The sequence below is a fragment of the Mobula hypostoma genome, chromosome 22 (genome assembly GCF_963921235.1).
Source record: "Mobula hypostoma chromosome 22, sMobHyp1.1, whole genome shotgun sequence".
NCBI lineage: Eukaryota > Metazoa > Chordata > Chondrichthyes > Myliobatiformes > Myliobatidae > Mobula > Mobula hypostoma.
Genome location: NC_086118.1, coordinates 20730324 through 20747453, shown reverse-complemented (window position 1 = coordinate 20747453; position 17130 = coordinate 20730324). Strand labels below are relative to the sequence as shown.

The 17130-nt window shown below is 35.9% G+C and overlaps 1 protein-coding gene across 1 annotated transcript in view; it reads right to left on the bottom strand.

The window, feature by feature from the left end:
• The window catches only part of tbcd (tubulin folding cofactor D), a 268107-nt gene that overhangs the window by 236520 nt on the left and 14457 nt on the right, over positions 1–17130 (bottom strand). Inside the window, exons 3-6 of the mRNA XM_063074279.1 lie at positions 14528–14625; positions 13939–14040; positions 1909–2055; positions 812–867 (exon numbers count right to left, since the gene is read on the bottom strand). Coding sequence (XP_062930349.1) covers positions 812–867; positions 1909–2055; positions 13939–14040; positions 14528–14625 — 403 coding nt within the window. The remainder of the gene's footprint in view (positions 1–811; positions 868–1908; positions 2056–13938; positions 14041–14527; positions 14626–17130) is intronic.

Sequence of the window (17130 nt, the reverse complement as noted above, 5' to 3'; positions counted from 1 at the left end):
TAGCAACTCCTTTGCTTGCATCTTCGGAAACAGCTCTATTTCTATCTTAAACATCTCTTCTTTCCCCCCTTTTCAGGGTTCTTTTGAAGACCCTGACCTGGAGTTACCCGCTGACTTCAGTTCTTTGTGGAAATGGGATCCACTCTCAGGGTCTCACTACCAGCCGCTTTTCAATATGCCAAGGACGCGGCCTGAAAGACAAGTGCACCTTCAGGATGCCGGATTTTCGTGCCCCTGGAGGAGGGCGGACTCGAGGTCGGTGTGGCCACCTGGTGCGTCGTGGGAGATCTAAGTTCGAAAGCAGCCAGCTGGCTGCTGGCTGCATGCGCAGAGACCAGAGTTCTTTGGGCACAGAGCTCGGAAAAAGCAACGCAACAGACTTTTAACACCATAAATCAGCAAGTTGCTTTGTTATGTCCCCCCTCTCACTGTGAAATGTGGGCACCTCTTTTTCCCTTTTACGGAAAGAGAGATAGCCTGTGGTATGTCAAATACCAGGTGAACAAGTAGTCTTTGGGGTACTGCAAGTCTGTGCCTTTATTGATGCTTTGCTGCAAGCTTGAGTGCTCAGCGGGGAGGTGACTATGCTTTGTTTGCTGGTGGGGGGGTGTCGTTGCTTTGCTGCTGTTTCTGCATGGGGGGAGCTGGGGGTCTTTGGGGTTCTAACATTTAAGTGTTATTCATTCGTTGGGGCACTCCTTTGTTTTTGTGGATGTTTGTGAAGAAAAACAATTTCAGGATGTACATTGTATACATTTCTCTGATATTAAATGTACCTATTGAAACCAACTAAACAACAGGCAACACTTACTTGGATACAAGGACAGCAGCAGCATCTCTTCCTTTGTCACTAACTGTCAGGTAAGACTAAAATAAAAAAAATATACACACTTATCATACACTGAAAGCATAACATCAATAATATCCAAATTTCTATGCAACTCTGGCTGTTTTTGGCTAGAAACTAATACCATCATGGAATTACATTTGTTACACAATGTTAACTTCACTTCCTCCCCCTACCCCCACACCTTGAAAAGGTTGGGTACTTTCAATGTACACTTGTTTACAAACAAATCTAGGCTGTGGATGAGACAGTTCAGCTGTCCTTTATAAATATGCTAACTGGGTTAAAAAGTAATCTGAAGCAAGAATGCTGGTTAAATTCTTTGCATTAAAGTGGGCACTAAGAGACAAAGCATTATTCGACAAACAAATGGTTACATGATATCAACAAAGATAAATTAACAGGGTAGTCTTTGCATTTACACTTTAAACAAATTGATCTGAAATTACAGAACAAATTACATAATCACAGTGCACCACACCATTGAATAATGAAATATGTTTGGTACACTGAAGACCTGTTTATTCACAATATAACATTTCTGCATAACTGTTAATTTGTCATTGTCAAGACACCCAGTCTTCTACTTTGACAATTTTACATCTCATCAGTCATGCTGAAACAGCACAAACATCTGCTCTGATTAGCATTTCTTCATTTTAAATAGCTTCCATTTTCACCCAAATACCTCTAACTATCCTTCAATAATATCCTTGATGAAGTCTGCGGCCTATATTCTTGCCACTCTTTTATATATCTTATGGCCTTATAACAATAAGGCATTCTTCAGCATTTCCTCACCTCTTCCGACAACGCATATTCATGAACAAAATCTATAAATTGAGTAAGGTTAATATCCTAGCATCTCTGCACTTCAGGGTTCAGAAATGTCAACTGTTCCTCTTTCCACAGATCTAGCATGAACTGCTGAGGGTTTCTGACGTTTTCTGCTTTTTATTTCATATTTCTAGCATCTGAAATTGTTGTCCCAATGTTCTTCTCTGCATATGCTTGGTCTTATCAAGATTCTGCATGAGTGTAATAGATATCACATCATTTACCTTTGCTACATTCAAAACCTGATCCATAACAGGTATCTTAGATTGTCCTTCTAGCGTAGAGTTATTACCATCAAGTCGTGCCATATCAAACGGAAGTAAGCAAGTCATGGATAACCACAATAAAAGTATGTAACGTGTCTCCCAAGTCTGAAATACACAAAAATGAAAAATTTCACCAAAAAATGACATAACAGCCTAAGAAATATCACACCAGAGGCCATTAGAATTCAGGGCCACAAAACGATCAAAGCCTCCTGAACATTACTCAGGGCCAAGAGAGGAGTTTAGAAATTACTAGCTGTGCAGTTCCAGTATTTTCTGTTTTATGTCAGATTTCCAGCAGCCGCAGTTTGTTGATTTTCAAGAGTTGGCTATTTATGGCTGTATGTCAAGTACGCAGGCACTTCCCAATGGACAACATAGACCCACAGATTAAGCCATAAACTGTTCCCACTCCTTTCTCACTAGAACTCATTCTGTGTGGCAGAGTAAGTGTTAGCACAAGAAGAAAGTAGCAACATATTATAATACCTACTGAGAAAAGCTCAATATTATTTTGGCAAACATAATAAACATTTCAAAAAGTTCTAAGTCCTCATTTAGAGAGGAATTTAATATAGTTGCATATCAGTGTTACGAAATGTCTAAACAATTTCCATGTCAAAACAATTTTCATGGAAACAGAAGAATTGTTTTCTGTGGTTCTTATTTAAAATAATCACTATAATCTAAATCATGATACAAGAAAAAAATCCTTATCCACCCTTTAAATTAAAGAGCCTACTTGACTTCAGGTAAGTTTGCATTTAGGACTAATAAATTAATAAGTCACGAATTACTATTGGACAATATTGCACAAGGTAAAAATTAATCAATTGAATAACTGTTCCCCATTACTTTAAAACTACTCTAGAGGACAATAATTTCATTTCATGAAATCCTTAAAAATACACAAACATAACATCTGAAATATTTTATGAATAATTAAATTTAAAATTAAAATAAAAAGACATAATGTATGTAAACACAGGGTATTTACCAAATAAAGAATCCCCAGTTTTTTGTCTCTCTTCCACAACCTGTGCCCCATGTGGACCAAATAATAGTTTTCATGGAATTAGTCTCATTTTGTATCATTTTTAATGCATGCATTTCTAAATGACAATAAACAAAGACTGGGTGTCCTCATAATCTAATCTAATTTTAATTCAAAAGGGTGATATTTGTTGCTGTATCAAGAAATATAAATCCGTCATGACTAAAATATTCACAATTACTTTCACTGCTTATGTCCAATACTGATTCTCATTCCAAACTGAATAATGTAAACTAAAACTGAGCTTGATTTTCCTTTCCCTTAGTCACAATTATATCATACTGAAATAATAAAAATTTATATACATTTTGTATCCTTTCAGGGTGCTCACCAGGTTAAACATTTATATAGCTTGTGGAATCAACACAATGTGGATAGATCATCTTGCAGAAGGAACTAGAACATGGGATCGCTGTCTCAATATTAGGTTTCACTAATCAAAGTCAGATGAGATGTAATATTTTCACTCACAGGTCAAACTTCAGAACTCTCTACATTAAAAGTCTCTGAACCAAGACATTATGCAAGTTGAATTCTGTTTAGTATTATGCAGCACAGTAGCATAGTGGTTAGCACAACATTTTACAGTACCAGCAACCTGGGTTCAGTTCCTGCAGCTGCCTCTAAACAGTTTGTACGTTCTCCCCATAACTGCATGGGTTTCCTTTGGATGTTCCGGTTCCCTCCCACAGTCCAAAGTACTACCAAATCTATCATACATTATACAGAACTTCCTGATCATCAAACACAGGAGTATATAATGCTGATTCTGATCTTAAAGCCACATGTTAAACCTTATTCAATTCTTTCCACAACATCCCTGCCACACACAATGAACCTTTATTGGTTGTGGGAAAAATGTACTTCCAATTACCAACTGAGTCAATGGTCAATTGTACTAACAGGCCATAAGTGCCTGTTGAAGGGAACTAAGTTAATGGTTTGTAAAAAGCAGCAGAGCAAGCATATTTATATTTAGCATATATTCTTCCCAAACCAAAGTCTATCTTTGCGCTAAATCCAAACAATATATGGGCAAATATGGATGAAAACCTGGGAAGTTTTTAACAAAACTGAGTGTCATTGATACTCCTTCATTGAGCTCCAAAGCTGCAGGAATGTGTCTAAGTTAAAAGTAAACGTAAGAAAATAAATGCAAAATAATGTTTTCATATCAAAAATGAAGATACCTTAGGCATGCTACAAAATTGCAATGGTCACCCAAGTGAAAAGCAAGTGGAACAGAACCAATATGGCTCAGCCGGGAACTTGGCAACAATGACAGGATTTACTCATGTTTTTTTCGGAATGTGAGGGGATCCAGGAGTACCCCTATTAACTGTTTGGAGAGAGACATTTATCATTGATGGTTTGTTTGGAAAGGAGAGAGAGACAGAGTTATTTACCGCCGATATGTTGCTTTTGAAGGGAGAGAGAGAGACGAAGATTAACAGTTGGACTGTCACTTTAAGGCATTGGAAGTAACTTTGGATTTTTACTGAGTTTGGAGTTACAGACAGCACTGAGCAGCTCAAAGGTTGCTATGGTGACCAAAGGCGGCGGACACTCGATGTTATGATTTTCAACACATTGTTGATATTTCTTCAAGGACATGTTGCCTGCTTGTACTCCTTTACAGACAAAGGAGGGAGGGACTCTTTGAATGACAGGTGATGCTCAGCCTGGTGAAAAAAATGGGAGGTCAGATGATACAGACCTCAGGACACATGATCTGGACACTGAATGAGCATTGTTATGCCCGCAGAGAAAGTGGGTTTTGGAGGATCAATCAGGCGGATTGATCCAAATTGCTATTCCAGTTTGAAGAAGAAGGGGTTGACTGGTGGGGAGTTGTCTATGTGTCCACCCTCGCCTGGGTGATAGCTCCACCACAGAAGACCAGTCCCCCTGGTTAAAGTCACAGTCAGTGACTTGTAAAGGATTTCGGAGGACAACGAGAAGATCGACGGCATCAGCCGACCTGAAGACTCAACTCTCTCTCTCTCTCTCTCCATCACTACTCAACTAAATACCACGAACTGAACTGAACTGAACTTTACTCAACATCGTAAGACTGTACCTTTTTACCCCTAGACTTAAAGAAGCTTGGTTTTCATACATATATATTCCACACTTACTTTTATATATAATCATTGTTAACCTGTTTGATTTATTTACATTTATATTACTGTATTGCGTAGTTACTAATAAATACTATTAGTTTATAGCAATACAAGACTCCAAAGTGGTTTCTATTTCTGCTGATTCTTTATCCCCGTCACGGGGTCCGTGACAGGAAAGTTTGTTGCTGCAGCTAACATCTGTGCAAGCTGATGTCAGCATCTTCTATCATGTTCCCATATTGCACCAGCAAGCTTCCCATAGAGTCCATCAGGGCACCAGGAACTTCTGGAGACCTCCTAGCTCTCAGGCAGGAAGTTAGTCTGATATCTTGCACCAAGTTAAATCTGGTGAAAGCACAAAAGTCCCATTTAAAGGAAAAATCTGGCTTCCAGGAAAATGATAAGCAGATTTTTCTTTTTAATTTCAGTCAGTTTCAATGTTTTAATTGTTGTAAGTATAGTTTCTAGTGTTTAACAGACAAATCAATATTTTAAATTGAAAGTTAAACCAAGAGATTGCAGCTAATTACTTTTACAAGAATACAATAAATTGGATTAATTCCATCGGAGATAACCTGCCATTTTACTTCTCCCCAAAGATTGCATACGCCTAGCCACAAAACCTCTCAAATTGAAAGTAACCAAGTCAAAACATTTTCTGCAAACCAAAGAATAGACATGAACAACCATGAAGAATATCCACTCTAGTCACCATTATCTGCACATACTTGGGCTGGTTAAAGAACTGAACTCTATATTGATTTTCAAGCTGGCAGCTCTGGAGAAGCCACATAATTTTGCACAACTGCATTGGCCTTGAAATATTTGAGAAATTGTCACCTTTTCACAAAGATAGACAAAGTTTTAATGCACATCATCAATTGATGTCACACAAGTAGCTGCATTTTTGTTATTCTCACATTATTAATCCATTATTAATCATTATTAATTATCACAAATCTCAAATTCAAAGTGCCAGTCATTGGAAGCAGACCATTCTGCACTTTATGCTCATTCTGCCTTTCTATACAGTTATGACAGATCTTTTACTGCAGCACATTTTCCTCAACGAACCCTTTACCCCTTGATATTTAAAAATGTGTTTAAACCATGTGCCTGGGAAAGTTAATTTAAATTATGATGGCACAGTATATGTGACAAGTTCTCCAGTATGGTATTTGAGGAAAAGAGAAGACTAAATAAAGCCTGGTCATTTTGAAAGCAGTGCCAGCTTTAGCACGTATCTTATCACCGTCTTTGAATCTGGACCAAGGTAATTTTTAATTGTTCCACAGCTTCATTCCAGTCAGCTGAATAAAAGGAAGAACAGTCAAAATTTTCTGAATTCATTCAACCAATTATGCTAACTTCACAAAATAACAAAAAAAAATACAACGCACTACTCTATGGGTGCCTGAAATAACTTCCAACTTTTCAACATTTCATTCTATAGGTAGATACTTTGTTGATCTTAAAGGAAATTACAGTGTCACAGTAGCATTACAAATGCACAGATATACAAATATTAGAAGAAAGAATAAAAAATAAGTTACCTCAAACAGTCTAACAGGAGGAGGTTATCACTTCCCCAGCTAAAAGCTGACTCAATATAGAGCCTAATGGCCGAGGGTAAGAATTACCTTGCTCTTTGCAGCAGCGCAGTTGTTTTAGTCTATTACTAAAAGTGCTCAACTGTTCAGCCAAGATGGCACGCAGAGGGTAAGAAACATTGTCCAGAATTGCCAGGATTTTCTGTAGGGTCCTTAGCTCTACTACAGCCTCATTGTGTCCAGCTTGACTCCTATTACAGAGCCAGTCTTTCTAATCAGTTTATTGAAACCCTGTTGATGCCATTGCCCCAGCACACCACCACATAGAAGATTATACCGGCGACACCAGACTGGTAAAATGTGGAGGACTTCTGCCTGCTGCTCAATGGAGGACTTCTGCCTGCTGCTCAATGAAGTAACACACAAATTTTGTGGCTGCCTTTAATTCCTCCTTTTTGCCAGTTTAAACTTCGAATTTTTAACTTATGTTTGTCGGAGCTTGGAAGGGAATAGTTATCATTATGTCACAATCTTTAAGAAGTGGAAAGCAGCTTTCTGAATCCAGCAATGGAAAGGGAAAAACTTCGAAAGAAAAGTCAGAAGATATGCCTGTCTGGGCTGAGCATTTGGAACACGCGTTGATGGCTCTTGACAACAAAATAGACAATAGCACTTCTGAGTTGAAGTCATTCCGACAGAGTTTTCAGACTATAGAGGAAAATATTATTTCCTTGAAGACTGAGTTTAAAGAATCGAAATGTCAGATTGTGGATATTTCAACTCGCTTGGAACAGGCTCAACGCAAGATTGTCGATTTAGAGGCGAAGTCTCGTTGGAATAACATTCGAATTGTTGGACCGAAGGAAGGTTCTGAGAGTGGGAATTTATTGGACTATTTTGCCAATTTGTTTCAATCTCTGTTTCCAGATATTCTACCTCAGCCTCCCGATTTTGAAAGAGTTCATAGAATTTTCAGTTCGAACTCTCAGATTTCAGGTAAATCTCGGCCAATTTTGGTCAATTTTCTTCGTTTTAAAGTTAAAGATCAAATCATAAAATATGCAAGGAAACAGAAAGTTTTAAAATTTAAGGGTTCCGAAATTTGTTTTTACGAAGACTATCCACGGGAAGTTATGGAACAGCGGATCAAATTTGTTCCAGCTATGAAGATAGCCCATGTAAAGGGATTATTTCCATCGCTCCGCTACCCTGTTCGATTAAAATTATTTCCTAAGATTGTACTCCATATGTTTTTTTGGATCCCCAAGCGGCATTGGACTATGTTAATTCAATCTTGGAGGCGGCTGACGTGTGAAGGATATTAGGTTTGCTGAATAATTTTCTGAAAGAAAACAGGCTTTGAAGATTTCTGATATGTTGAAGATATCCTTTGATCGATGGACTATTATTTAAAGAAGAGGTGAACTTCTTGGTTTGTCTAACGAATTACTTTTCTGAAATCTGTTTGCTATACCAAGTGAATTAACATAGCGGACAGATTGTTAACTGGTTTGATTATCTGTTTTTTTTCCTTTCCTTTCATTAATTAAGTGATAGTTTTTATAGTTTATATAGACTTTTTCTTATATAGTGAGGAGTGTTTAGTAATAGATAATTAGCTTTAGTGTCTAGTTAAAATAGGGTACTAAGCCAAAGGAATAATGGCACCGATTTTCTCTTGTTAGAGATTATATTGTTTAGGTCTAATAGTATTGCTCTGACGTCTCTGGAGACTGTTTTTGCATTCCCTAGTTTATTTTCAATGATTAAGTATAAACATTTTCTTTTTCTCTGTTGGGCTTTCTTATCAGGGTCATGTGTTTTCTTTGTAAAGGAGAGGGAATTGAGAGAAAGAACTTTTAAATCACTATTTAAATTGAGTGGCACATGGAATTCTGCTTCTTTTTTCTTCTCTGGGGATGCATTCCGGCCTTTTCTCTCTTTTTTGCCGGATTTCTACCTTTTGGGATGGTGAGAGGATTGGGGGTATTTTTGTATTTTAGGCTTTTTCATGGGATTTTTTTTTTTAGTTTTTTTACATATATCCTGCATTTTTCCCCATTATGGAGTTCCCAAGCATGCGTGTTTTCTATATGGTTATACTCATCACTGCCATCTTTGATTAGCCCACGATGGTATGCATGTATTTTCGTGTTAAAAACGATATCCTATGGTGTTTTAAACAGATAAATGTTATTAGTTGGAACGTACGTGGCTGGAATCACCCTATTAAGCGAAAGAAGACTTTTAAAATTATTAATCGATTCCAACCCGATATAATTTTTGTTCAAGAAACACATATCAGAACGGGCGATCAAAATAGATTTTTTAAAACGTGGAAGGGCTTTCAATATCATGCTGCTTGTCAAAATAAAACAAAAGGAGTATCTATTTTTATTAAATCTAATATTTTATTTATTCAAGAAGACATCATCTCAGATATTAATGGTAGGTTTTTAATTGTTAAAGGAACAATTTGTAATACAAAAATTGCCCTGGTTAATCTATATGGACCTAATGTAGATGATTCCTTCTTTTTTTAAAAATGTATTTGGTTTATTACCAGATTTAAATAAATATATATTGCTGATGGGAGATGACTTCAACTGTTGTTTAAACCTTTTGATTCAACCAATTAGCAGCTTCCGAGTTGTGCAGCATCACTTATCAATTCCTTTTTAATTGATTACGGTTTGATCGAAATTTGGAGAAATCTACATCCTAATGATAGAGATTATTCTTTCTATTCACATGTCCATAAAACATATTCAAGAATTGATTATTTATAGCTAATTTCCAATTTTTGTCCAAAGTCCAGAAATGTGAATATGATGCTATTGTTGTTTCAGATCATGCACCTTTAAGTTTAACCTTTGAATTGAATGATGTTAGTAATGTAAACTTACCTTGGCGTTTTCCAGAAAATTTATTACAAAGTTCGGACTTTATCAAATTCATAGAGATTCAGATAAAAGATTTTTTTTCTTTTTAATATTACGGGAGATGGGTCGAAATTGATTATATGGGATACATTTAAAGCATATTTGTCAGGTCAGATAATCTCCTATTTGGCTAAGCTTAAGAAACAGACAAAAATAGAGTTAAATAGGATTTCAAAACAAATTAAAGCCTTGGATAACACTTAAGCAGTTTCTCCTAATATTGATTTATTTAAACAAAGGGTTGAACTTCAATCACAATATAATTTACTATTAACTTATCTTATTGAAAGAAATTTGCTTAAATTGAAAAGTCAATTTTATGTGTTTGGAGATAAAAGTAATAAGCTATTAGCATCCCAGCTAAAGGCAGTTAGAGCTAAAAGACAAATTTTAAAAATTCATAAGGGAGATGGTAGTTTAGCTTGTAATTATGAAGATATTAATAAAATTTTTCAAGACTATTACAGTGAACTCTATAAATCTCAGTTTCTAGCTGATCCTTCTAAAATGAATGCCTTTTTACAAAAGACTGATTTTGCTAGAATATCTGTTAAAGATCAACAAATTCTTGATACTCCTTTTACTGAAAAAGAAATTCAGAAAGCTATTCTTTCAATGCAATCTGGTAAAGCTCGACTGGATGGTTTTTCTGTAGGATTTTATAAAAAATTTGAAGATTTGTTTACTCCTTATATGTTGGAAATGCTTAAAGATTATTTTTTGTTAGGAGAGTTACTATCCACATTTTATGAAGCTTCTATCTCTTTAATTCTTAAGAAAGATAAAGACCCTACTGATTGTGCTTCATATAGACCTATCTCATTATTAAATGTGGATGCTAGATTTCTTTCTAAAATAATGGCTAATCGGTTGGAGAATATACTAGCTAAAATTATTTCTCAGTACCAAACAGGTTTTATAAAAGGTTGGAGACTGTTAAATGTTATATACTCATCCCTCTCGAAGACTCCCCAATGTGTTGTTTCTCTTGATACTAAAAGGGCATTTGATAAGAGTTGAATGGAAATACTTATTTAACGTTTTAGAGAAATTTAACTTGGGTACTAATTTTAATATGTGGATTAGAATGATATATAAAAGCCCTATTGCCACTGTTATTACTAATAACTGCAGATCCCCCTTTTCTATAATTTCACGGGGTACGAGACAAGGTTGTCCGTTAAGTCCTTTGTTATTTAATTTAGTGCTGGAACCTTTGGCTACTGCACTTTGTGAAGCTAAAGGTTTTCAAGGAATTTCCATAAATGGGACTATTTATAAGATTTCCCTTTATGCTGATTATCTCTTAGTTTATGTTTCGAATCCTGAAGAATCTATTCCTAGTTTATTGAAATTATTAAATGAATTTGGAAAGTTTTCAGGATATAAATCAAACCTGCATAAAAGTGAATTATTTCCTTTAAATGATTCTGCTTCTATATATGATGACATTCCTTTTAAAGTTACGGATTCTCTTAAATATTTAGGTATTATCATCACTAAAAATTATGGAGACCTTTATAGAGCTAATTTAGTTCCCTTAGTGGATTTTATGAAGCAATTATTTTCTAGATGGAATTCACTTACACTTTCATTAGCTGGTTGAATTCATGCAGTTAAAATGATGATTTTACCAAAATTTTTTAGATGTATTTCAAAATATTCCTATTTTTCTAACTAAGAAGTTTTTTGATCAGGTTGATTCTATTATTTCATCTTTTGTTTGGAATAATAAAAGACCAAGAATTAGAAAATACCATTTACAAAAATTAAAAATGGATGGAAGTCTTGCTTTGCTTACTTTAAGAATGTATTATTGGGCGGTTAATATGCGTTATGCATGTGCTTAGTTATATTGGACCGATAAAAATGAACGACCGCCATGGGTTGATCTGGAATTGAAAACTGTGAAACAATTTTACTTAACTTCGTTATTAGGAGCTTCTTTACCTGTACAACTAGCCAAAATTTCTATTCTAAATATATACCCCATGAACAAGCAGTCATTACGAATTTGGTATCAGTTTCGTAAGTTTTTTAATCTTAAAAAATTTAACCTTCTTAGTTTAATTTATCGAAACTATTTATTTAAACCTTCACTTAGTGATCCTACCTTTTCTCTTTGGAAGAATAAAGGAATATACTCCTTTATGGATCTGTCTCAAGAAGGCCAATTGATGTCCTTTGAGAAATTAGTAACTAAATATTCTCTCTCATACTCACACTTTTTGCAGTATCTTCAGGTCAGACATTTCTTACAAGAATATTTAAGTAATTTTCCATATATACAAGATTCTGACCTGTTAGACATTATTTTTAAAATGAACCCTTTAGTGAAAGGTTTCATTGGGAAAATTTATAATTTACTATTAGAACAGGATAATTATCCTTTACTTAAGATTAAGCAAGATTGGGAAAGAGAGCTTAACATGACCTTGATAACAGAAGATTGGTTGCGAATTTTGAAGTTGGTTAACTCTTCATCGATTTGTGCCAGTCACTCTCTAATTCAACTTAAAATTGTACATCGTTATTATTTGACAAAGGAGAGACTGTCTAAAATATTTCCTAATGTTAACAGTAAGTGTGATAGATGTAAAACTGAGACAGCCATATTGGCACATATATTTTGGTTGTGTTCTGTATTGAAACAGTTTTTTAATCTATTTTTTCTACAATGTCTAAAGCTTTAAAAATTAATCCCTCAATATATTCATGGTGTTTCTATACCAGACCAACATGTAATTGCATTTGTCACACTATTGGCCAGAAGGGCTATTTTAATAAAATGGAAAGACACTTCTGCTCCCACTTTGATACAATGATTCTCCCAGGTGATGTTATGTCTTAGTTTGGCGAAAATCAGAAGTTGAACTTTTGATCCTCAATTTGACTCTGAGAAAAGGTGGGGCTCTTTTGCCCACTACTATCATTTGATTTGAGTTCATTAAGATGGTCCCCTTCTGATCCTTGGGTAAATGGATTTGGTTGGTGGATTGATGTCTTTCTTTTATGCAAGATTGTATGGCGTATAGCTCCGGGTTGGTGCTCCAAATGGGGTTTTTTTTTGGTTTTTTTTTTGGTTAGGGTTTTTTTTTCTTTTAGTCAGCAGGGGTTCTTTTTCCTTCTTTCTTTTTTCCAAAAAAAAGCTTTAAGATTTTGTTTTTTTTTATTATTATTGATATATTGTTCAACTTGGTTGACAGCTTAACTCTTATTGTACATATTGATATGTCAACTCGATTACTTCATTTTTTTTTGTTGTTGATTTTCAATGATAATTAATAAAAAGATTTAAAAAGAAAAGAAATGAGTAAAATGAGGAGATTCTTGCATACTTCAAAGGACTTCAATCTCCTCAGGAAATAGAGGCAACTCTAGTCCCTCTTGCACACAGCCTTTGTGTTGTGCTCCAGTCAAGTCTGTCATTCAGGTGCACCCCTAGGCACTTGTAGATCCTCACCACATCCACACCATCAATAGTGACAAGTTCAGTCTTCCGAAAGTTCATCACCATCTCCTTTCAGCTGCAGATAATTCAGCTTGCACCATTTGACAAAGTCTTCCACCAGGATGTTGTATTCATCCTCCCGTCCTCCCTTTTATACACCCAATTAATGCTGAGTCATCATAGAATTTCTGAGATGATATGACTCAGTGTTGTACCTAAAGATCGAGGTATACAGGGTAAACAGGAAGGCAGCCAATGCAGTCGCTAATGAAGTCCCAGTGCTGCTTAAGCCACGTCTGACATACAACTCTGAAGCTGCACAAACTGTGGTCTGCCAGTCAGGTAGTCCATTCAGCATACAATGGAAGTGCCAACTTGCATTAAGTGGACCTTCTCCCCCAGCAATGAGGACTGAATGGTATTGAAGGCACTTGAGAAATCAGAAAACAAGACCTTCACAGTGCTGTCCTGCTTATCCAAATGGGACTAGGCTTTGTACAGCAGACAGATGACAGCATCATCGACTCCAATGTATTCCTGGTAGGCAAACTGCAGAAGATAAGCTGGTGCAGCACCCCTCTTTCTGCAGTGCGGCTTTTAACAGCCTTTCACTATCTCACAGTACAACCACACACCTATTTTTGTTGAGCATGCTACTCTTTCTAATCTGCAACAGATAAGTAGAAAGCAAAGGTGTTTTTTATTACAAGCAGCTTTTTCTATTTACCTAGAAAGTTAACACATTAATTCTTTACAAACCTTAAAAATAAATCAATTAAAAATAAATTTCAGGTAAAGAACTGCTTTTTTCCCAAATGTTTTTTTTGAAAGATAGTGCAAAGTAAAGTTAAATAATGAATATACTTACATGACAGTCTTTTTGATTTTGAAGAGTGAGTAAATTCAAAACAGGCTGCAGATCAATAACTTCATGAGGGAACAACCTCAAAAAATACTTATAGCCTCGCACCTACAATGGCACAAAAATATTATTTTGAAGATTTCTATTAATTAACACATATGCAGTCAAGCAAATAAATCAACAAGAATAAAAATAAGATTGGCTGTAGAAGATACTAAATAAATAAGCCCATTAAACCCAATTGTCAGTTTACATAACTGCTGAATTTTAGATGACATAATGAGAATAGCATATCTAGTAATTTAGTTTGTAGTTACCATTATGCTAACAAAAAATAAATTATAATGCTCATTTTGTGAAATGATTCCAGTTAATTAAGTTAATGAGCTAAATAAAAGATTACATGGTCTTTTTTCCTTATAGATTCAATTTATAGACTTTAACCATGCAATCTACTTTTCTGCCCCAAAATACAATATTTTTACCTTAAACTATATAAAGTTAATGTAATATACATATATCTATATAATATACTGTATATAAATGTATAAGAGAATCCCTCAATATGCCTCCATGCATACTTTATACAGCATACCTTTGAGATGAGATAAAGGAATCTGAATGCAAGGTGAACAAGAAATGAAGGAGAATGTTCATTGCGCACTATGTCCAAGAGCATATTCAACATCCATTCTAAAATCACAAATAAAAAATAAAATCATGGAGAGAACCATCAAAGATCCATCATTCATAAAGTAAGTTCCTGCTGAAGCTTTCGAAAGACATAAACACAAGGGAAGAGAACAATTAATTCATTAGAAATTGTGGAAGTGAAGAGTAAAAGTTAAGTTAGACAACCTCTCCTCCTCCACTCTCACCCTGAACACTGGCGTGCCTCAAGGCTGTGTGCTGAGCCCTCTTCTGTACTCCCTTTTCACCTATGACTGCGTTCCTGTACATGGTTCTAACTCCATAATCAAGTTCGCAGACGACAGCACAGTGGTTGGTCTGATCAGAGGGGATGACGAGACGGCCTACAGGGATGAGGTTCAGCACCTGGCCGCGTGGTGTACCGACAACAATCTGGCCCTTAACACCCAGAAGACCAAGGAGATCATTGTGGACTTCAGGCACACCAGAAGTCATACTCACGTCCCCATCTACATCAACGGAACTGCAGTGGAGCGTGTATCAAGCTTCAAATTCCTTGGTGTCCACATTTCCGAGGATATCACCTGGTCCCTGAATTCCTCCATCCTGATCAGAAAGGCACAAACAGCGCCTTTATTTCCTGCGGAGCATGAAGAAAGCTCACCTCTGTCCCAGGATACTGACGGACTTTTACCGCTGTACCATTGAGAGCATACTCACCAACTGCATCTCACTGTGGTATGGCAATTGTCCCATATCGGACCGCAAAGCACTCCAGCATGTGGTGAAAACTGCCAAGCGGATTATCGGCACCCAATTGCCCACCATTGAGAACATCTTGCATAAACGCTGCCTGGGCAGGGCGAAAAGCATTATCAGGGATGCATCTCACCCTAACCATGGACTTTTTACTCTGCTCCCATCTGGTAGGCACTACAGGAGCCTCCGCTCTTGCACCAGCAGGCACAGGAAGAGCTTCTTCCCTGAGGCTGTGACACTGCTGAACCTCTCATCACAGCACTAAGCAGTATTGCATCCATATTGTACTGTCTCAGTACTTTCACACTTGTGTGCTGTAGCACTTTTTTTAATTCGCAGTTATTTTGTAAATAACACTATTCTTTGCATTTCTGGTCAGATGCTAAATGCATTTCATTGGCTTTGTATCTGTACTCAGCAAAATGACAATAAAGTTGAATCTAATCTAATCTAAATAAAAATAGTGATAAATGAAGGAATATTTTGAAGCACAAGTACAGATTAGTCCGTGTGTAACCCAAATAAAGGTTCTTCATACAACTTCACAAACCACAAGGAACAAACTGAGATTTTTCTATCAAATCCAACTTGGGGAATATAACACAGTTGCCATTACTGAGATATACAGGTAGCTCTAAGACAGAGATAAACTGGGAATTGATTATATCAAGTTACAAGATGCACATTTTATGAGTCTGCAGGAAAATTTTGCAAAAGGTAGTATGAAGGGAGATGGTACCCTCATAACTTGAACATAAAACTGTTCTCATTATAGATAATACAAAAAGAGCTATATAAACAGAGAAATTTTATGGGTAAATTGATAAAATAGAAATGGGTTTAGATTCTTTCTGGAGATCTGTAGAGGACCCTTGAAACAAATGTGAAGTGGTAAAACATATAAATGAAGTAAATTTTTCAAAGTAAACTGGGAAATCCAATGATCTAAAATCATAATTAAGCAAAGTAAAATAAGGAAATGATAGGCCAAACAGCATCTATAGGAAGAGGTGCAGTCGACGTTTCAGGCCGAGACCCTTCGTCAGACCTCTTCCTATAGATGCTGCTTGGCCTGCTGCGTTCACCAGCAACTTTGATGTATGTTGCTTGAATTTCCAGCATCTGCAGAATTCCTGTTGTTTAAGGAAATGAAAACTACTTTGATTAATTATTTTGCATCAATTTTTAAGTCAAGGAAGTAGACGAGTGTCTGAACATCCCAATAAAAAATATTGATCATGGACTTAACCTCACCAAAAATTCATGAAACTGAAATAACAGCAGTGAGTGTTGACAACAATTTGAAAAACAATAGTGCATGTCTCATGACCAAATAGTTTCCATTCCAGAGATGAATGCTGTAGATGCCTTAACTGTGATCTTCCAATATTCTTTAATTCTAAAGCCACCTATTAGATTAAATCATGTGACACTATTATCCTGACAAACAAAAGGCAAGCAGAAAAAAAGAAAATCAAGAAACTATCAGTGAAGTCGTCAAATTTGCTGATATTAATCCAGGTAAAAAAGTGAGCTGAAGAAGAGTGCATTGCACTTCCAAAAATGGACTAAGCTAGTCATGTAAGAAATGTGAGATTATCTTTGGTAAGTAAGATGAACAGTAAGAAATTGATAAGTGTTAATATAGAAAGTTTTTTAATACAGAAAATTGCTTCATTCATCAAGCAATTAGAGAGAAAATGTTGCTTTGGCCTTTGTTGCGAGAACAGGCAATCTTACAGATACTGTGCAATCACTTCTGCAATTTCCATCTCCTTAACTAACCAA